Source organism: Artibeus jamaicensis, unplaced genomic scaffold, assembly GCF_021234435.1.
Source record: "Artibeus jamaicensis isolate MK-2021 breed Jamaican fruit bat unplaced genomic scaffold, CSHL_Jam_final contig_327, whole genome shotgun sequence".
Lineage (NCBI taxonomy): Eukaryota > Metazoa > Chordata > Mammalia > Chiroptera > Phyllostomidae > Artibeus > Artibeus jamaicensis.
This window is the reverse complement of record NW_026521772.1, coordinates 4,391,757-4,412,216: the sequence shown is the minus strand read 5'-3', so window position 1 is coordinate 4,412,216 and position 20,460 is coordinate 4,391,757. Positions and strand designations below refer to the sequence as shown.

General features: G+C 41.9%; 1 protein-coding gene across 1 annotated transcript in view; it reads left to right on the top strand.

Annotated features, from left to right (window-relative positions):
- Positions 1-5,534: 5,534 nt before the first annotated feature.
- Positions 5,535-20,460, top strand: part of ACBD6 (acyl-CoA binding domain containing 6) — a 134,595-nt gene continuing 119,669 nt past the window's right edge. Inside the window, 4 exon segments of the mRNA XM_037145628.2 lie at positions 5,535-6,286; positions 6,288-6,311; positions 14,204-14,268; positions 16,904-17,000. Of these exon segments, the coding sequence (XP_037001523.1) occupies positions 6,095-6,286; positions 6,288-6,311; positions 14,204-14,268; positions 16,904-17,000 (378 nt within the window). The 5' untranslated portion in view covers positions 5,535-6,094.

The window sequence follows — 20,460 nt, the reverse complement described above, 5'->3', positions numbered from 1 at the left end:
AAAAGGACTTGAGCAAACACTTCTCCAAGGAGGACATACAGAACATTCAGAGACACATGAAGAGATGCTCAATATCATTAGCTATCAGAGAGATGCAAATTAAAACCACAATGAGATACCACTTTACACCAGTCAGGATGGCTATCATAAACAAAGCAACAAACAACAAATGTTGGAGGGGTTGTGGGGAAAAGGGGTCCTTAGTTCACTGTTGGTGGGAGTGCAGACTGGTACAACCATTATGGAAAACAGTATGGACTTTTCTCAGAAAAATAAAAATCGACCTGCCTTTTGACCCAGCAATTCCACTGCTGGGATTATATCCTAAGAATCCTAAAACATCAATATCAAAGAACCTATGCACCACAATGTTCATAGCAGCACAATTTACAATAGCCAAGAGTTGGAAGCAACCTAGGTGCCCATCAGTAAATGAATGGATCAAAAAATTGTGGTACATATACACAATGGAATTCTATGCTGCAGAGAGAAAGAAGGAGCTCCTACCCTTTGCAACAGCATGGATGGAACTGGAAAGCATTATGCTGAGTGAAATAAGCCAGGGGTTGAAAGACAAATACCATATGATCTCACCTTTAACAGGAAGCTAAACAACAAAACAAACAAACAAGCAGAAAAAAAACAAACAAACAAAAAACAAAGACACTGAAATAGAGAACAAGGGATAGTGACCAGAGGGGAGAAGGAAGGGAAGTTAAGGGGAAAATGGGGGAGGAATTTGGAGGAACAAATAGGAAGGACACAGGGACCAGAACTAAGGGGGGTGGAAATGGGAGGGAGGTGGGGAGCAAGGGGCGGGGGAGGCTGGGATGGGAAAAATAGACAAAAAAACTGTACTTGAAAAATAACTAAATAAAATTTTTAAAAAAAGAAATAAAACATAGACATTATGCCTGTGATATTGAGTATGCCAGATTAGAGTTGCTGGAATGACTGACTGAGTTGCAAAAAGATGTTCCCATGTTATGATTTTGTTTCTCTTTTTATTTTGTTGCTAGTCTAAAAACATTTTAAAATTTAGTCTAAATTATATTAGTGCTAGGAACATGGTTGATTTTGTTTATATGAATGCCCTGATGTGATTGAGAGCATAGTAAATGTCTGTTGGTGCAGATAAGGCAGAAAGGTGGGGAAATGCATGGAGGCAACCAGAGTCGGGTCTCAGACTTCATACTCCTGGGGCTCTCTGAGAATCCTGAAGACCAGCAGGCCCTGTTCTGGATGTTCCTGTCCTTGCACCTGATCACGATGGTGGGAAAGGTGCTCATCCTGACCATAAGCACTGACTTATACCTGCACACTCCCATGTACTTCTTCCTGGCCAATGTCTACTTCACTGACCTCTTCTTTGTCACCAACACAGTCCCCAAAATGCTGGTGAACCTTCAGTCCCAGAATAAAGCCATGTGCTATGCAAGATGTCTGGCAAAAAAAAAAAAAAAAAAAAAGAAGACGGGGAAGTTAGATGCCCTTGATCACTCACCTAAAGGTGAGGCCTAATGCAAATCACTTAATGTTGAAAGGGACTCTTCTGGAAAAAGAACGAGGCTCATCTGAGGACTTTTATGGGGAAGATATCCAGCTAAAAAAAACCCAACTACCATTATTTCACTTCAGAGAGACTCACAAGATTTAGCACTTACTTTTTTGGTCTTATTTGACTTTCTAATTGTTTGGTGAGTCCTAATATTATTTCTCCAACTAAAATTTAAGTCACTTGATGGCAAGGATGGTATCAGTTTCCCAAGCCTGTGTACTTTTTACTGTAACACATTGCCTGAAAGATTACTAAGTCAATATTTAATAATTCATTTTAAATTAACTTTTAGCAGGTCAAAATAACAATACAAAATTTAAAAAATACACTTACTAATAGAGAATCCTCACTAAACTCCATCAATGTACTAGCTACTCTGTTGACAACCACCACCAAAATGTCCTAAATGGGGGACAGAAGTCGGCCAGCACAAAGCACTTAACCGAGCCCACTGATTGTCTGTACTGCTTTGTGGTCCAGATTCATCAATCCTCATGGAACCTCTTCAGGAGCAGTATCTTAAGAGTATGCCAGGATTTTATTATTTAATGCTGTTTTCCTTTGTGGCATATGATTTGCCCTTAAAACTGTATCCATGTAATGACACATAGCATTACATAAGACTCTATTACAAAGTTAGCTTTTCAACCCACGGACCCATCCCCCAGAAGTTTCTGTTATTTGTGTTAGATGAAGCTGCCCATTTTTAATGGGGTGGTCTCAAATCAATCACATTTTTTCTTAATTTTTAGTAGAAAATATCTACCCCTGAGAACTGAGGATGTGATTTTTTTTTTAATTAAATTTTGTTCATGATACAGATTTCACAGAGTTCAGGAATCTGATTTTCTTGTTGTAATTCTTCTCCAACCCCAACCCCTGCCGTTTTATTTTTTTGCATTTAGTATAATTCTGCTGGTTATTTTATTTGAAAGTGGCCAAATGATCTTTAAGATTATGCAAATTAGATATTCAGTCTAATATCTCTGTCTACCTACTTATCTGTCTATATGCACGAGTCCCACTGATGTGCTTAAAGCATTGGATTAAAGGCCGTGGGTTTCCTGGAAGATTATGCTCTAGATTAATACGATTAATTTGACTTAGAGACATAAAAATAAGCTGTTGGCCTATAAGAACGCCATTCTCTTACTATTTGCACAAAGAATGCAGTCTTTGTTCAGGAAGTTTTTTCCTCTTAGGAGAAAGTTAATATATACTCCCAATTTTCAGTTTATGCTGGGTAAGAGAGAAAAACAGCTAACGACGTTCCTGCTGTTTGCTTATTGAATTTTATTTATTAAGTGAAAACAAGCAACATTGCTTGCTATTTTTACACCACTGGGCTTTTGCCCACACTACTTATTCTCCCTGCTGTGCCTTTTCCACATCACTTGCAATATTTTATCTCCCCTATTCATGTTCTCCTTGTAAGTTCTTAAAGCAGTAGTTTTCAACCCATGTGCCACCGAGGCACGCTGGTGTGTTGCGAGAATTTTTAAAACACGCACCGACCTCTTTTCCCTTAAATTGCCAAACAAAAAATGGCAACAGCCAACACAACAACAGCTGTCCAGTGTGAAGGAATCCAAAGTATTTCTATTTTTTTTTGTCAGGCCAACAAAATAATGTAACAGATTTTTTGGTGTGCCGCAGAACTTTAGTCATTAGTTTACGTGTGCCGTGAGATGAAGAAGGTTGAAAATCGCTGCCTGGAAGAACTATGCCTGTGTCTGTTACACGTTCACCCATTTATCTGTTGAAGAAAGACTTAGCTGTGTGCCATGGCCAAGAAGAGGGTGGGTTGATATTTTATGGTTGGCAGAGTGATCTTGTTTTTGTCTGTGCTTAGGTAAACTTACGGAGCCCTCTGCTTTATCTTATTTCGTCATGTTTCAGAATGACCTTGTTTGACTTTGGTATTTCATGAGATTATTTCTGTCTAATAGGAGAATAACATGGCTTAGCTGTGAGTACCAGGGCAGCTTCTATAAGAGGTTTCTCTTCTTATTAGCTTCTCTACTTAATAGCTTCTCTTATTAGCCTCTCTACCTTGCTTCCCTACTCATTAACTGTGCTTAACAATTCCCTGCTGATTTCCTATGACCAATGTAGAAATCACTCAGCTTACCGAAAATGGTAAGAATTAAGTTCCCTAAATAGCAGGGGATTCAATAAGTTACCACTTTTTAATTGCAAAAAAAATTACTGTTGACATTAATACAGGTGGCCTCATTTCCCCACCTTTGCCCACCTCCACCCATTTCCCACCCCACCTTCCATCTGGTTGGCACCACACTGTTGCCCTACAAGGAGTTATGCATGTCTGTTCTTTGGCTAATTTCTTCACCCTCTTTCAATGACAAGAATCTGTTCATCAGTCATCCCCATCCTGGATGGTGACTGCCCCGAGGGAAGGGGCTAAGAGCGGCACATCTGGATACTGTAACATCAAACTCGAGTAGCCACCAGACTTGAAAATTCCTTGAGTAGACAAAACCAGTTTAGTCATACAAGAAGAGTGAATTTAGCTTAATTTTTTAGGCAAATGAGACTAATCTGACCTGGATCACTTTTACTTATGCCTCTGAAGGTCATAAGTAAAACTTAGATTCCCGCCTCCCAAAATTGAAAAGAGGTAGCTACTAACCAATTCTCTTCCATTTAAGAAAATTCTAACATGAGGACCAATCACTGTGACAGTCATGGCCTCCACACTATATAAGAGGCTTTATAATATACTTCCGAGTCTCATCCCATGTTTGAGAGCTCTGAGTCTGCCAAACTTTTTGGTGTGTGCATAGTAAACATTTACTACTATTAAGTGATTGGTTTAACTTGTTTTTTTTAATGAATTTTGACAGCACTTAGCAATGTTTGTTGAATCCTGATCCAAACTTTCTCATCTTCCTGCCTTTTTTTCATTATTCTCTCAATCTGTCTACCCTCCTCCCCTGCCCACCTGTCTAAAGCCTAACCCCAAAGGGTCAATAACCACTCTTTAGAGCACTTTCTTTGTACCATTTAATGGGGTGTATTACAGTGTTTTGGGTACTAAAGGAATGTAGTTTTTTTTTTAAAAACAATACTTAGGACACATTACTAATTAACTATTAAAATCATGTTATAGTTTTTGCTTTTTTAAGTTCCTTTAGGACAGAACTATAGCTTCTTTTTGGTTTCACTTTAGTGTCTGGAAAGAAAGCACATGGCAAAGGCTGATGACCCTGGAAGGAAACTCTTGCTGAGGACCAGGGACTAGCGTCCTATTGAGAGTTCGGGGTTCCACAGGCTACAAAGCAAGCCACAAAGGAGAATTGACTTGATGAATCAATCGCAGAGTTTGGGCGGGTGAAGTTCCCATCTCCCAGCTTTTTAGTATTATTCAAATTAAGCCTGTTGGCTTAGCATAAATGAAATTGGGAGGCTTTGGCTAGAAATAAGAGATATTTTTGCAAGAGACATAAGGTTTTAAGTAGACATAGAGCTGGGCAAAAGAAGAAAAAAGAGCTGAGAGTTCTCATTGTAAAAAGTACATTTTTGAGATGAATCAGTCCTGCATTCTTCGTCTCTGGATTGGTTCTGGATGGTTAATCCTCTAGATGACTGGTGGTCTGGGTAGGTTAACATTCTTTTGTTTGCCCTTCAGGAGATTATCAGAAGTTTACCTGAAAGTTTAATGTATACCTAGGCATTTTCGTAGGACTGGAAAGTTTCAAAAGTTTGTGGGCTAGTTAAAAACAAGAACAGAATCACTTCCTTCTAACTCAACCTACTTGATTTTGGTAATTTAGCAGTCGACTAGAGTGACTCCATTTTATTTTTTCAAGCCAAACTCTCAAACAGTTGTCGGGATCCCAGGCCTCTTTGGGGGCGTCCCCGGCACAAAACCGGGGAGGTGGGCGCGCAGGCGGAACCTTAGTTCTTACCTTTGTTTCCCGCGACTCCACTGCTAAGGCTACACTACCAAATCGAAGGCCTCCTTCCTCTAACCGATGGCCTGTTCCGGGAACGGTTCCGGAGTTTGCAGCTAAACGATTAAGGGACACCCCAGCAACAGAGAGGAAGATCTCCAGTTGCAGCCTCCCCAACACGGTCCCACAAGTGCCTCTAACTTGGAACCGCGCACGTTACCCGCAGCGGCGCGGAGCGTAAGCCGGGCGCGTGCTCGGGCGCGCGCTCGGGCGCGCTCACGTCCCCCCGCCCCTGCCGCACGCAGTCCTTCCTGAGGACCACCTGGTTGCGCTGCTCCCACGCCACCCGGAACCTACAGTTATTCCCTGGAAGGCGGAGGAGAATCGGTAGACAGGGAAGAGCCGCGACGGTAGCGGAGACTGCCTCGCACGCCCCGGAAGAGAAGGGGAGGAAGGCGGGGTTAGGTGAGGGAGCGCGGAGTAAGTGAGCAGGGATCTGATCGCGGTTCAGATTCGAACCAGTCTCATCGGCCAGGTCCCCCCCCCCCCCCCCACCTCGAGCCGGTTACACCGGACCCGAAGAGGACGGAGCGATACAGAGGTTCGCACTGGGCGAGGACACATGGCCTCTCCATTCCTGTCCGCGGGGACCACCACGGGCGACAGCGGCGGGGAGCTGAGCTCGGGGGACGACTCTGGGGATGTGGAATCGCTGCAGAGCCCCGAGAGCTCCAGGAGCCTGACGGAGCTGTTTGAGAAGGCTGCGGCGCACCTCCAGGGCTTGATTCACGTGGCCAGCAGGGAGCAGCTCCTCTTACCTGTATGCCAGGTACAAGCAGGTAACGTCGCAGGGAAGGTGTGGATGCCGGGGAGTGACAGGAGGCCTTCTCTTTTCCAACAAAAGCTAATAGTAAACATGTTTGGTACAAGACTAGTCGTGAAGTGTGTCCGGGTTCTGTTTCGTTTGTTTTTTCATCATCCCTTAAAGGTTAGCATTGGTACCGACACGGAAAGGACCTGTCATCCTAGGAGTGGTGTTTAGCTGGACGCTGAATGACAGTTTTTCTGTTTTCTCTGACTTGCTCAGTGACCTTGCACTTATGCTTTTACCAGTTTTAGAACCTTTACAAAATGAGGATGACAAAAAAGATTTATCATTACCCCCAAATTTTTTGAGGTCCAAGAGAATGATATGATTGTAATAAAAAGGGTGATGCAATGCAAAATAAAGTATTATTACTTTTATTATTGTGATTTTTTTAAAAGCTTTACAGTACCTTAGGGTTTAAATATGCTTCTGTCTGTTGGATACAATTGTAAAAATTCTAGAGCTCCACAACATCAGGTGAAATAATACCCTTCTTTACGGAAAGGGAAAGGGACTCCCAAAGACAGTAGATACTTGCCTAGGGTCATACAGATAAATCAGTCAGAACTAGAACTAGCTTGTAGCTCCTGACTTTAAGACTCTGAACTTGACTCGAAAGTATGGAAGTAAAAGTAATAATAATGTCATATAAAACATACTCAACTTGTCATTCAAAGAGTCATTGAGTTAAGTATAGAAGAAGAAAATAATTGCTTTATCAAAGTCAGCAAATACTTGTTCAGCATCTTTTAGGTGCAGAACACTTGGGCGTTATTGCCTACAGGGAATGCAAGAGCATCATGGTACTTGCCTTACAGAGTTACCCGAGCAATCTGGGTTTGGACACTGAAAATGTGCTGGTAAGAGTTAACAATTCAGGGAAACTCCAGCTCTTTAGAACACTAGAAACAATGAAGTGCTGGATAATAGCCCATTTTATTTTATTACATTTTTAAAACCTTTTTTTTTTTTGCCTCTTGGTATCTATTTTCCCCTGTATTATCTCTTAGAAAAATAGTTGTGGGGTCCCTCTGAATTCTTCAACTGAATATACTGAACAAAGATGAACCTTTTTTTTGAAGATTGATGAGTATCAGTTAAATTGATCTGAAAGATACAGTTGTAGGTGCAAATGTTATAAGTCATAGTGTTGAATGAAAATTGCCCCTAAATTGGCCTTGGAATTTGCTTTCTTTGTAAAGTTCTGGATATCTGTTTTCTCTTTGGTCACTTACTGTGTCCTAGTAACATTAAAATGAGACTTTTGATTATTTAACAAGAATTTAGCATTGTGCTAGGACCTGTTGCATGTCTGGCTGATGATTTTCTGGGAAGTATAAAATTAATTTTCTCCAAATTCTCTATAGAACATTCTTTCCAGCATGCTTGTTTGTTATTGATATCAGTGTCGTCATTATTAAAGATCTGACTTTTAAGTCATCAGTGAAGTACAGTCACTGGTCAGCCGCTCTGTCTCAGGTTTACTCACTTCATCCAGATAGTCTGGAAGAGGTGTGTCCTTCACCCTTTCAGGAACTTGACAGGGTGTCTAGAGGGACTCTGTCTGGACAATGAAATTCTTCATTATTAGAGATTAAGATTAGTCTATGGCCATACCACCCTGAATGCGCCCAATCTGGTCTGATCTCGGAAGCTAAGCAGGGTTGGGCCTGGTTAGTACTTGGATGGGAGAGATTAAGATTATGCTTGCTTAGATATGACATCAGACACAGTTTTCATCACCATCTTCTAGATACCTTATTTTTAACAAAATTCCAAGACAGTGTTAAAAATAGCATCCTTGGTAGAATAATAAAGTTGAATCCCAGTGTAATTCCTTCATGATGGGTCACAATTTCTCATAAAATAATTCCATTTGTATTCGGACTAGCACCCCTTTTTTTTTTTTTTTTTTTGGCTGAATGGGATAAGGTTGTCAGCAGAAAGGAGATAAAAACAAGCTAAGCTATAAGCCTTTTTTTCTCAGGCAAAGCCCTAAACTTACCTAATTGCTTTGTTAGTCTCGGATAAGCTTATGGCTCCGAGCTCATCTAGTGAAATTTCAAAAAGATCAGACCAATTAAGAGGTCCCCCCATCCCCACCCCGCCTCTGTTCACTAGCCTACATTCTCCCAGCAAAAGACAACTAATTGACACCTATGAAAACAATGGGACAATGAAAATTTCAGACCCAATTTGGCTTCATTGTATCGGAGTCTTCAGCACTAGTGCAAGTTAGACCACTCCTGTCCTTCTACTTTAAGCGGGGTACACTTGATCTACTGGCATTTGCCACTGACAAGCCTTTGTTGGAATACACTATTTCAAGGGCACTGGATTATCTCATACCGTATATCAGAGAGGACAGAGTTTGGATGCACCATTAAAGTGGCACATTTTATAACTCTGCTTTATAGCTCGTGATTCGTTATCTAATGATCTGGAAACTGTTCCTCATGACGTCCTAAATTCCTACAGTTTTATTTTCTCAGTCTTTTCTGGATCCAGAACTGTTCTTTGACTTGGGAATATGAAAGCTCTGTGTGGGTTGGGACATGGGGCAGCTGCTGGCCTTTTATTTTCAGCTCCCATAATGGTCTGGAGGTAGGTGAGCTGGGACTGGTAGGGTGGTCCTGGTTCGTGAGCACCCAGGGGCTCGGTCTTTTTCTGTGTTGTAGCTCGGCCATCCCCCAAGGCAGCAGTTCTCAAATTAGGTTCCATGGGCAGCAGGGAATGCCTGGACTTTCTCAGGGGATCTGTAAGATCAAACTATTTTCATGACAACACTGAGACACCATTTGCTTTTTTCCTGTGCTGTCCTGGTGGGTGAACCTGCGGATGTATCAGCACGAATCGAGGCGCTGGCAGTAAGGGTACTAGTGGTCCTGTTTCTTTGCTGACGTGCACTCAAGGGAAGAAGGCCAGTGTCGCTTAAAAATGTCTCCTTTGGACTTCCGCCAAGATGGAGACGTAGATGGAGGATCCACCTCGCCTCTGTGCACAACCAAATCTAAGAACAACTATTTTTAACAGCAGTCACAACCAAGCCACACGGAAAATCGACAATACGGAGTCCAAAGGACAACTAGATACTCGGCTGGACCGGTACGAGGAGCGAGGCCAGCAGCGGAGCAGGTTAGCAAGAAAAAATTCCCGGGGCGGTGCGCGGCGCGCGCAGGCAACCGAGGGCACTGATCGCCAGCCAGCTGGCTGCCCGAGCGCACAGGGAAGAGGCGCGGCGATTGGTTGGTCGGTCGCGCGAATTTACGTGGGGAGAAGCCGGTGAGAAGGGAAGCCGGTGCGGGGCAGCAGGCTCGCGCAATCCCGATCGGATAAACCCCAGGCGTGCGGAGTGACTGGAAACGCTGGGCTAGCGGAGAGGACCGCCATTGCTCCCTCTCTGACCCCGCCCCCACACACAGCGTCACAAACCGGCGACCTGAGTCGCCCCGACCTGGTAAACAACTAAGGCTTCGCTCCGCTCACTTAACAGCGCGAACAGACCAAAAATGGCTCTAGGACAACTCAGAGCCCCAGAACCGATAGACCTAAGTGATGAAGAAATAGCCAGTCTTTCAGATGCACAGTTCAAAACACTGGTTATAAGGATCCTTACAGAACTGGTTGACTTTAGCCACAAATTAGAGAAACATATGGAAGCTAAATTAATTGAAATGAATGGGGATACAAAAGATTCCAATAGTAATGGAAAGAAAATTGGGACTCAAATCAAGGGAGAGAACCAGAAGGAAGAAAAAAAATGATCAAACAGAAAGGAATGAAGAAATAAGAATTCAGAAAAATGAGGAGAAGCTTAGGAACCTCCAGGACATCTTTAAACGTTCCAACATCCGAATTATAGGGGTACCAGAAGGGGGGAAAGGCACAACCACCAGTTGAAAAATTATTTGAACAAATAATAAAGGAGAATTTCCCCAATCTGGCAAAGGAAATAGACTTCCGAGAAATCCAGGAAGCTCAGAGAATCCCAAAGAAGTTGGACTCAAGAAGGAATACACCAAGGCACATCATAATTACATTAGCCAAGATTAAAATGAAGGAGAGAATCTTAGAAGCAGCAAGAGCTAAGGGGACAGTCACCTACAAAGGAGTTCCCATCAGACTGTCAGCTGATTTCTCAAAAGAGACCTTACAGGCAAGAAGGGGCTGGAAAGAGGTATTCCAAGTCATGAAAACCAAAGATCTACAACCAAGATTGCTCTACCCAGCAAAACTTTCATTTAGAATGGAAGGACAGATAAAGTGCTTCTCAGATAAGACCAAATTCAAGGAGTTCATCATCACCAAGCCCTTATTATATGAAATGTTAAAGGGACTTACCTAAGAAAAAGAAGATAAAAAAGATGAACAGTGAAAGGACAGCAAACTCACAATTATTAAGAACCACACCTAAAACAAAAGCAAACTAAGAGGATAGCTAGATCAGGAGCAGAACCATAGAAATGAAGATCTCAGGGAGGGTTAGCAATAGGGGAGTGGGAGGAGGGGAAGGGGGGGAGAAGGTACAGAAAATAAGTAGCATAGACAGTAGATAGAAAATACATAGGGAGAGGGTAAGAATAGTAGGGGAAATACAGAATCTAAAGAAATTGAGACACATGTTCATGAACTAAAGGGGGAAATGGTGGGGGAGGGGTATGCAGGGTGGAGGGGAGGGGAGGGGGGAATAGAGCAAATGTAATGGCATAATCAATAAAAAATAAATAAATAAATAAATAAATAAAAACAAAAAAAATGTCTCCTTTGAAGAAGCAAAACTTTCTGATTCTTATGGAATCAGAACACCTGAGTACAAGTCCCTTCAGTCCTGTGTGTGACGAAATGGGGGCGGCACAGGGCGTGTCTGCTGCGCACGGAATTATCTGGTTATTGGAAAAGCACCTATGTAATTTTTTGAGTTCCAGGCTGAGCTATCCACTTTTGTTTATTAAACATCATTTTTACTTTATAGAACAACTCACAGGTAAACTGTGCTTGTTCAGATTTGAGTATTTAGCAGAATGTTTCTTGAAAATGAATGAAGTGGGCGCATCCCTGTAAGGAAAGCAGCTGATAGCATTTGGTGCTGAAGATAATGTTTGGGCTCCCCGTGAAAATTCAAAGTTTGGAGAAGCTGCCACATGATCTTGACACCTTCTAATACTTCCTAATTTTTACTCTTTTGATGAGGTGGGTGGAGATTTTAATGATTGTGAACTTTTGGTATTTGAAATGTGTCAGCATTTGGAAGGTCTGCATAACTCAGTAACCGTGTTTCCCAAATATTGCATGGAATAGCGTTTCAAATTATGTGTGGGTGAAACTCTTTTAAAGTATAAGTCAGACCATGGATTTTAGTATACAGTGTGAAAAATTAATTGATACGACTTCAGATTCCAGTGGCCTTAAAGAATCTGCCACTAATTGAATTTTGGCGTGGTATCAACAAAGAATATCCACCATTATCTGAAAATGCTACTAAAATACCCCTTTCTTTTCTAACAGCAGATCTGTGTGAAGCTCAGTTTTCTTCCTATGCTTCAACCAAAGCAACACATTGCAGTAGACTGAATGCAGAAGTAGATTTCTGAGAATATATTAAGGCAGACATTAAAGAGATTTGCAAAATGTAAAACATCACTTTTTTCACTAATTCTTATGACTGATTCTTTAGACTGTGGTTATTTTTATAAAATTTTGTTATGTTAACATGTAATGAGTGTTATTTTTGAATGAATTAATATATATTTAAAATATCTTTTAATTTCTAACATGATAAAAGATATAACCCACATAAACAAAAGCTCTTAGGGGCCCTCAGTTTCTAAAAGTGTAAAGGGATCGAGAGACCAGGGAGGTGGAGAGCTGCTGCCCTTGGGCCCTCCTTCCGTGGCCAGAGGTGGCTGACCACGGTCACACGCGTGTCTTAGCCAGGGCACAGGGAAGGGAGGGACGAGCCCTCCTTTCTTTTTAAGAGAGGTAGCTATATCACCTTTCACACTTCGCACCCCTGTTCCTGGGCAGGAGTTGCATGGCTACGTGTAATGGTCGGCTGGGTGACCGTGTGTCTGGCTGGGACTCCTATTACTGCGGGAGAAATGGGGACTACATCCGGGTGTTTGTTTCTGCCACTGGCTGTATCTGGTTGAACAACAAAAGTGGTAATAACAGCTGTTTTTATAAAGTCAAATAGTTAATCTCATTGATATTTCTATCAGTGCAGTAGTTCAGGTGATTTTAGAGATGCCAGAATTGAAGACTAGATTCTGTGTAACATGTAAAATGGAAAGTTATAGTAGAGGAACATCGGACTTCGGAGTCAACAAGTCCTGAATTCACATCCTGACTAGTGATTAGGATTCACTAAGGTGTGGCCTGCCACACCCCTCCCAGCTTCTCTGCACTCATGTATAAACAGAGTTTGTGATAACAAACCTAAGGGACTGTTGTGTGGCCCATCTGACACAGCATAGGTGGAGCTTTCGTGCCACCAATGCAGCTGCTGGTCTGTCACCTCCCCGGTGTCCATCCTCACAGGGCTGCTCCTGCGTGAGTGTACGTTCAGTAACAACCACACTGATAGTGATGGGGTGCTAAGCAAATGATAGAGGTGATAATCGCTACGATTTCAGAGATGGACAAGATCATTGTGGACTGAAAGGGCGCTTAGAGTCTTGGGTAGGAGCTGTAGTGTTTTGAAAAGCTGAGGGAAGGAGAGAAGGCATTTCTGGTGAGGGGAATCACTCAGAGCCAAACTCAGAATCAAAATCCCTAGGGCAGTGAGTAGACTAATCTGGTGAGTGAGTAGACCGTCACTTTGACTTTAGCAAAGTTCAAGTGCAGAAGAGTAATAGCAGGTAGTGGGAAGGTCCCTGAGAAGTGGATTGGGGTCAGAGTAGGGCATTGAGCATTAGGGAAAGTAGGTGTTTTATTGAACATATGCCTAATACATTCATTCTATAGTCAACAAACATTTTTACTACCTTAAGTTAGGCACTGCATCAGGTGCAGTGATTGAGTTAAGAATGGCTTCTTACAGGGCACATTCTAACAGAAAGATGAGACTTTACACAAAACTTTCCAAGCAAAGTTGAAGTGACAAGTGCGATCACAGATGGTGTCACACAGAGTAAGCGCTAAGAGAGGTCCCCAGAAAGGGAGATTGCTTCTGGCAGTGGGAATCCGGCCGGATAGTGAATTCTGTACGTGTACCAATTTCATTTATGATTCTTGACAGTACAGCTAATTACTGTACAGCTTAACTAGATTAAAGATAAGCATTGACTGCAATCAGGAAAAGATTATTGTGGAATAGATAAAATGTATATCGTTGAGAAACCGTTGACATTTTTTGCACAGCTTCCAACACATAAAATTTTATTGATTAGTTTCATAATAGGGCACTTTAAAAATAGTGTTTTTTTTCTGGAATTTTGGAGAGATGAAATGCTGATAGTGTGATGAGTATCAGCATAAGTAAACAGTATTATGAATTATGATAAACTGTACTTAAAGTTTATTGCATGTTTTAAAATTTTATAAGTGGTAAATAGAGTTGCATAAGCTACATTTATAACTTGCCATGTATATAATTTGTTAATTTAGGAACACAACTGTCGGTCACCCATGTTTTTAAATGTATTATAGTATTATATAATGTCGTATACAGTAAGAAAAATCAGCCTGTATTTAAAGTTTGTTTTTGTGTGTGCTTTTGCAAAGAAGGTTAAATTTTGTTATTCTATATAGATGCAAATATTTTCTAACCTATAGCTTCTAAGTACACATAGTAAATTTGAAAATAAAAAGTTTCTCTGGTATTTCTTTGAAAAATAAATTCTTGATTTCTCCCCCTTCATTTAGGTCAAAGTTGGAAATTGCAATACTCCTAAACCAGGCTTCTTTGATTTTGAAGGAAAGCAAAAATGGTAAGAAATTCTCAGAATCTATTGAGGTTGTTGGACATGGTTTAGGAGTTTAGGAGTTAGAAAGGGGTGAGCAGATTAGAGAATGATTTGTAAATTAATCTCTCTGCTGCAGACTGCTCAGGGAGGTAATTGGGAGAGAGATTAAAAGAATCCGATTTTACCTAAGTCTCCTGTAGGAAGCTTGTGCCCTGGTGTCGGTGTGCAAGTACTTCGTAGTAGACATGCATGCCTTACAGATGTGTGGCTTCTTAGAGTGACCATGGGGCTGTCGCTGGAGACTTTCCTCCCGTTGCCTGTTGTACAGACACCACCTCTCCCTCTGGAGGGTCTGTGGAAGAAGGCCAGGCGGCGGAGACGGGAGAAGAGCAGGCTGAATGCCCATTTCTCTTCTCCCGCCCCAGTTGTATCTCATCCCCAGAGCTCTTCTGTTCCTTGCCCCTCCCGCCACCGTAAAGAAGTGCTGACCATGACCTCTTGGACAGAAAGAAAAAACATGCCAGGTTCACTTCTTTTCTGAATACGTAAAAAGATTATACCTTCACATTTTTTTTTTTTACTTATAATTCAGATGTCCCTCTTATCACACAAGGCCTTATTTCCTATTACGTCATCTAAATGTAAAAAGAGACATCTCATACAACAGGGTACCTTGGTTATAGCAGGAAGGACTTTGCAGCTTTAGTCCTGGAATCAAATGTATAGAGGTTTTAAAACAGTGAAATATGGCAGTAGAGGGAAGCGCTAAGAGTGGATTCTAACTTTACATCCTAGAGCAGAGCCGCTCAAAATGCGGCCCTGGGACAGGTTGCCAGCCCGTGAGCTGTCTGCTACCCAGCCGTGAGGAGACGCAGAGCTTGAAGTGGGGTATAGATCAGTCGCAGCTTTGAGCACACTGCTTACCTCCGAGGGCTGGTGTGTGTGTGTGTGTGTGTAGAACACTCCCAGGGAAGGAAGCAGGCTTCGGTTTTGCTCCGGGCCCCGGCTTGCTTTGCCAGGGTGGTGAATAGTTATTCCCCAGCTGCTCTCTCTCACTGTTGTAGAGCATGCCTGACGTAACTCTTATTGTGAGTTTTTTAAATGTATGAAACCTCATAAGTTCATTATTTTTTCCTGTACTTGCATGATTTAAATTGTTCTTAACAATTAAAAAAAGTTTAGATTGTACAACCACTGTAATAATTCAGGCAAGAATCTCAATTGGATGGCAAAACCATTAGATGAAAAACTACTGGGAGCCGTGTGTATTCAGTCTGACCCCCAATTTACGTATTAATCACAAAGAAGAAAACAGTTTTTACTAAGTCCTCGATCTTAACAGTGGGGCACAAACTGATACCACGTGCCCTCTGACAGGAGGCCTCGTAAAGGACACGTCACCCGTGCATTGCTCTTGACAAAGTATTTAACCGGATTCTAATCATCATGAACGTTTTTGGCAAGAACACTCCAGGTGTGGAAACAATCGGGCAAATCCAGATTGAGGGATATTTTATAAAACAACTGGTTTTGACTCTTAAAAATATCAGTATCATGGAAGACAAAAAAGTGTAAAGATTCATGGAGCTCAATGATGTGTATGAATCTTGATTGGCTCCTGGTCTGGGAAAAGAAAGCTATGAAGGAAGTTTTGGCAAATCAGAGAAATCTGATTATATTGATGAGAAATTTCCTCAGTTTGATATATGCTGATATAGTTAGGGCTGAAGTGTTAGAACGTCTACAAGGAACTCTCAAGAGATTCAGTAAAAATAAATTTAGCAGTCCTCATTGCTGGGGGGAAGGGGTATAAGGAAACTAAGTGATAATGGAAAAATCACAATGAAGATTAAATTTTAAAAAAAAGAAGTCCTCAAAAAGATGTTATGTTTATCACAGAAGCAGGAAGATGGTTAAGAGCCGGCGGGACCGAGTGCTGGTTCGCAGCGAATCAGTGGGTCAACTTGCTGGCTGGAAGCAGAGTTGGTAGGGAGACCAAGCAGGACCCTATCCTGGCAGTTTGCAGAAAGGAAGACTAACATACCACTCTTGGTATTTATGCTGCAGGAACTCCGTACCTTCTTACCCACGTGTATTCTTGCTTCTGTCCTCTCAAGCCCTCGCTTTCGAAGTCCCTGCCTGAGGCCTCAGGATCCCGTGCTAGCAGCTTATAGATGAGAAGACAGCGGAAGGGGGAGGTGCTTTCCCAGGGAAAGTCGTTTTCTTTGATGATTAGTTTCCACGCTGCCCAAACGCTATGAGCACAGTTAATTCACAAGATAGGAGCTACTTTTATTGGTCTGTAGGTCAGGCATTTTCCACAAGGGGGAAGTTGGTGTGGGGGAATCATGAAATCTTAAGATAGTATAATGGTCTGTGGTCTGCCAGAATTAAGCAGATATGCAGTGTATCTGGATTACTAAAATTTCATGGGGGAGGGTGATGACAGAAATGTCCACATGCCCCGTAGGTGGGGTGATAAGGTGTGTGCCGCACACCAACGAACATGCACACAGCGAGGGCTGCTGCTCCGTGGCTTATTGTGTCCATCTCCCCGGGCCGTCAGTGTGTCTGTCGGTTTTTTTAAATAAAAAGAGACCTGCTGTTTGTGCCACTCACATCGGTAACGATGGGCCACTCTGGGTATCCTGTCCCACAGGGAAGCATGGAAAGCCCTTGGTGATTCGAGCCGGAGCCAGGCAATGCGGGAGTACATCGCAGCAGTTAAAAAGCTGGACCCCAGCTGGACCCCTCAGGTGAGGCTTAGTGGTTAACACCGTGCTTCCCCCGAACCCAGCATCTTGCTCTCAAGTCCATGTTGAAATCTAAACTTAGGCCTAAGTACCATTCTTAAGTTTTGTTTGCCCGAATCAAAAGATTGTAAACTTACTGCAATATTTATCTGCATAAAAATACTTTTGCTTAAACATTCACATAACCAGCCAGCTACTAATACTGAAAACATCTCTGAATTCTAGACACTTTTTCAAAACATAACAATAATTTCAACCATGTAAAAACTGTTTCAGAATTTGAGAGTTTCACATGAGATCGTCATTATTATCTTAAAAAATGGTGGATATCTCGGGGGTTTTTCTAAGCTCCTTCTGTGCGAGTACAGAATGCTTAGTCATAGGAAAAAGCTATGAAAACATGTGCTCCTGCCTTTGCGTAGGTGAAAGCACGCTGGCGAAGAGGAAACGCACTGACGTGTCATTAGTAGTACAGAGCGGTGACAGCCAAGTGCCAGGGAGTCCGGCGAGAGCTGAGAGTGCTTTGGACCTTGGGAGCCCTGGACGTTGCTCACTTACACGTACTGTCTTTTTTTAGCCTACTTACTGGAGAACGTCTATAAAGAATGTAGTAAAGGCGGAGTTGGTGCTTTATTTAAATTTTGTGAAACCTTGTTCGATGGGTGTTTCAGTGGGGTAATGGCTGGTCAGTGCCGTGTGGAACCACGAACCGAATGTCCTTCTTCCCCGTAAAAATATTTAGTCCACACTTTTTAGCAGTGAGTGAATTCAGCAATTTTCAGTGTTTTCTGATAATAATAAGGTTAATTCCTGAGTTCATATTAATTTAGTATGAGGGACTTTTGTTCCATTAATCACAAAATCTTAAAATGTCAGATTTGTGAGGAACCGTAAAGATTATGTATTCTTAGCAAATTTTACATATATCATTAAGTAAAACTAATAACAGTGCATTATTATCAACTAATGTTTACTTGAGATTTTATATATATATTTTTTTAAGTTTCAAGGATAATACAAGGAACTTTTGGATGACTTTTACCGAGAAACGCCAGTTGTTTTTCATTTGCTTTGGCATATTTCTATTTACACACACACACACATAAATAAGTTTTTTTGAGTCTTTTTAGATAAGTTAGGGATCCCATTTTCTTTACTACTAAGTGCTTTAATTTTTCCTAAGATCAGGGACCTTCTTTTACCCAAGTATACCATAATTATCAAAGTTGGGGTTTTTTTTCCTGCATGTTTTTAGTCCTGAAATCTTTGGAAATTTTATTTTTAAGAACCCCTGGGCTCACAGTCTCTGCAGGATATTGGGATTTTTTTGTGTGTTATTAATTCTTTTGAAATTCTTCTTTTCTGAGAACCACTGGGCTCAGAGTCCCTGCAGGGCATTAGTATGTTTGGTATGCATAATGAAATGATTACCGTAGTCACGCTAATTAATATATTATTTCACACAGTTCATTATTTTTTGTGATGAGAGCCTCTGATATTTACTCTCTTAGCATATTTCTGGCCTAGTACAGTTTAGATCTCTGTGCTCACTCATCCTGCGTGTCTGCAGCTTTGTGCCCTTTGACTGTCATCTTCCCATCACCTCACCCCCCCCACTCCCCGTCCCTGGAAAATATCATTTTACTCTCTGCTTCTCTGAATTTGACTTTTTAATCACCTTAAAGTTCACATATAAGTCTGATCATATAATACGTTGCCTGGCTTATTTCACCCAAGTTGTCACAAATGGCAGGATTTACTTTCTTCTCATTGCTGAGTAATATCCCATTGTATATATAAATTATGTCTAATTTATTCATTCTTCTATAGATGGACGCGTAGGTGGCTTCTGTGTCTTGGCTACTGGGAACCATGCTGCAAGTGAACGTGGGATGCAGATTCCTCTTTGGGGTCTGATTGCATTTCCTTTAGATACGCACCCAGAGGGGGAATTGCTGGGTCGTGTGGGAGTCGAGGAACCTCCATACTGTCACGGCTGGACCAGTTTACATTCTCACTGACAGGGTGCACCAGTTCTCTTTCCTCTAAGTCAGAATGTTAGCACTGATGCGAGATTATCACCAAGCCCATGGTTCATTTTCAGACTTATTGTTTACCTAAGAAATGTCCTTTGTAGTTATTTTTCAAAATTCTGATTCCTCATCCAATCCAGGATCATGCATCATATCTAGTGGTCATGTCTCTTTAATCTCCTTTAATCTGGAACAGATTGACTTCTGTTCTTTTTGACTTCTTTCTTTTTTAAGGTTTTTATTTATTTATTTTTGGAGACAGATGAAAGGAAGGAGAAAGAGAAGGAGAGAAACATCAATGTGTGGTTGCCTTTCACGCGCCCCCTACTGGGGACCTGGCCTGCAGCCCAGGCATGTGCCCTGACTGGGAATCTAACTGGCAACGCTGGTTCCCAGGCAGGCACTCAGTACACTGAGCCACACCAGCCAGGGCAACTTTTTCTTTCTTGATCATGATATTTTTGAAGAATATGGGCCAGTTGTTTTGTAGAATGTTCCTTATTTTGGGTTTTTCTGATGTTTTTTCATAATTAGATTTTCATTATACATTTTTAGGGGGAAATACCACGGAATTGTGCCCCTCTTAGTACCTTGCACCAGGAGAAACATGGTGTCTGTTTGTCCCAGTATTGCTTATGTTAGCTTTGATCATTTGCCTAAGGTGGAGTCTGCCAAATTTCTCTCCTGTAAAGTTCCTATTTTCCCTTGTAATTAGTGAGTAATTTCTGGGGAGATACTTTAAGATTATGTAAGCATCCTTTTCCTAATCAGATTTTCCCCTCTAGTTCTAATAACCATTAATGATTTTGTAACTCCATAATTTTCTCTACATTTATCATTTGCCATTCCTCTGTAGGGATGGGCTTTCCCTTCTCCCCCTTTGTATTTATTTATTCATTGTCAAGAACTGGGAAGGGTCTAGGACTATACCTTACTTGCAAGCTAATAAGTTAGCCTCTTACTGTTTCTTAGATGCTGGCAGAGGTACAGGACTTTTGGGTCTGAGCCAAAGGACTTTATTATTCATGGCATGGCACACTGCGTGAGCTTCATTTGATTTGCATTGGTTTTTCCTGTCCTGACCCACGTCCCCTGGGGATGGCGCAGGTGGGCCTAGATAGATTCCTGCATATGCTGTGGGTTGTGCTTTAGGGAAGGAGCACTGAGCTTTGGGTGTTCCCCACTTTTATAGCAGGTGGAAGCAAGCCTGTTCTTTGTCAGGGGTTGGGAAGATGTGCCCTCATTTCTGAAGGTGGCCCACTGCACACAGAGCCCTGAGCAAGGCTCAGGTAGAGAGTGGTCAGAGCCTGCCTGCACACTGAACGAGAAGGTATAGGGACACTCAGGGCCCCTGGCTTGTCACCTCTCCCAGCATTCATGTACATGCGTCAGTGTGTATTCATGGATCTTTGTTTTAGTTAGTGGATCAT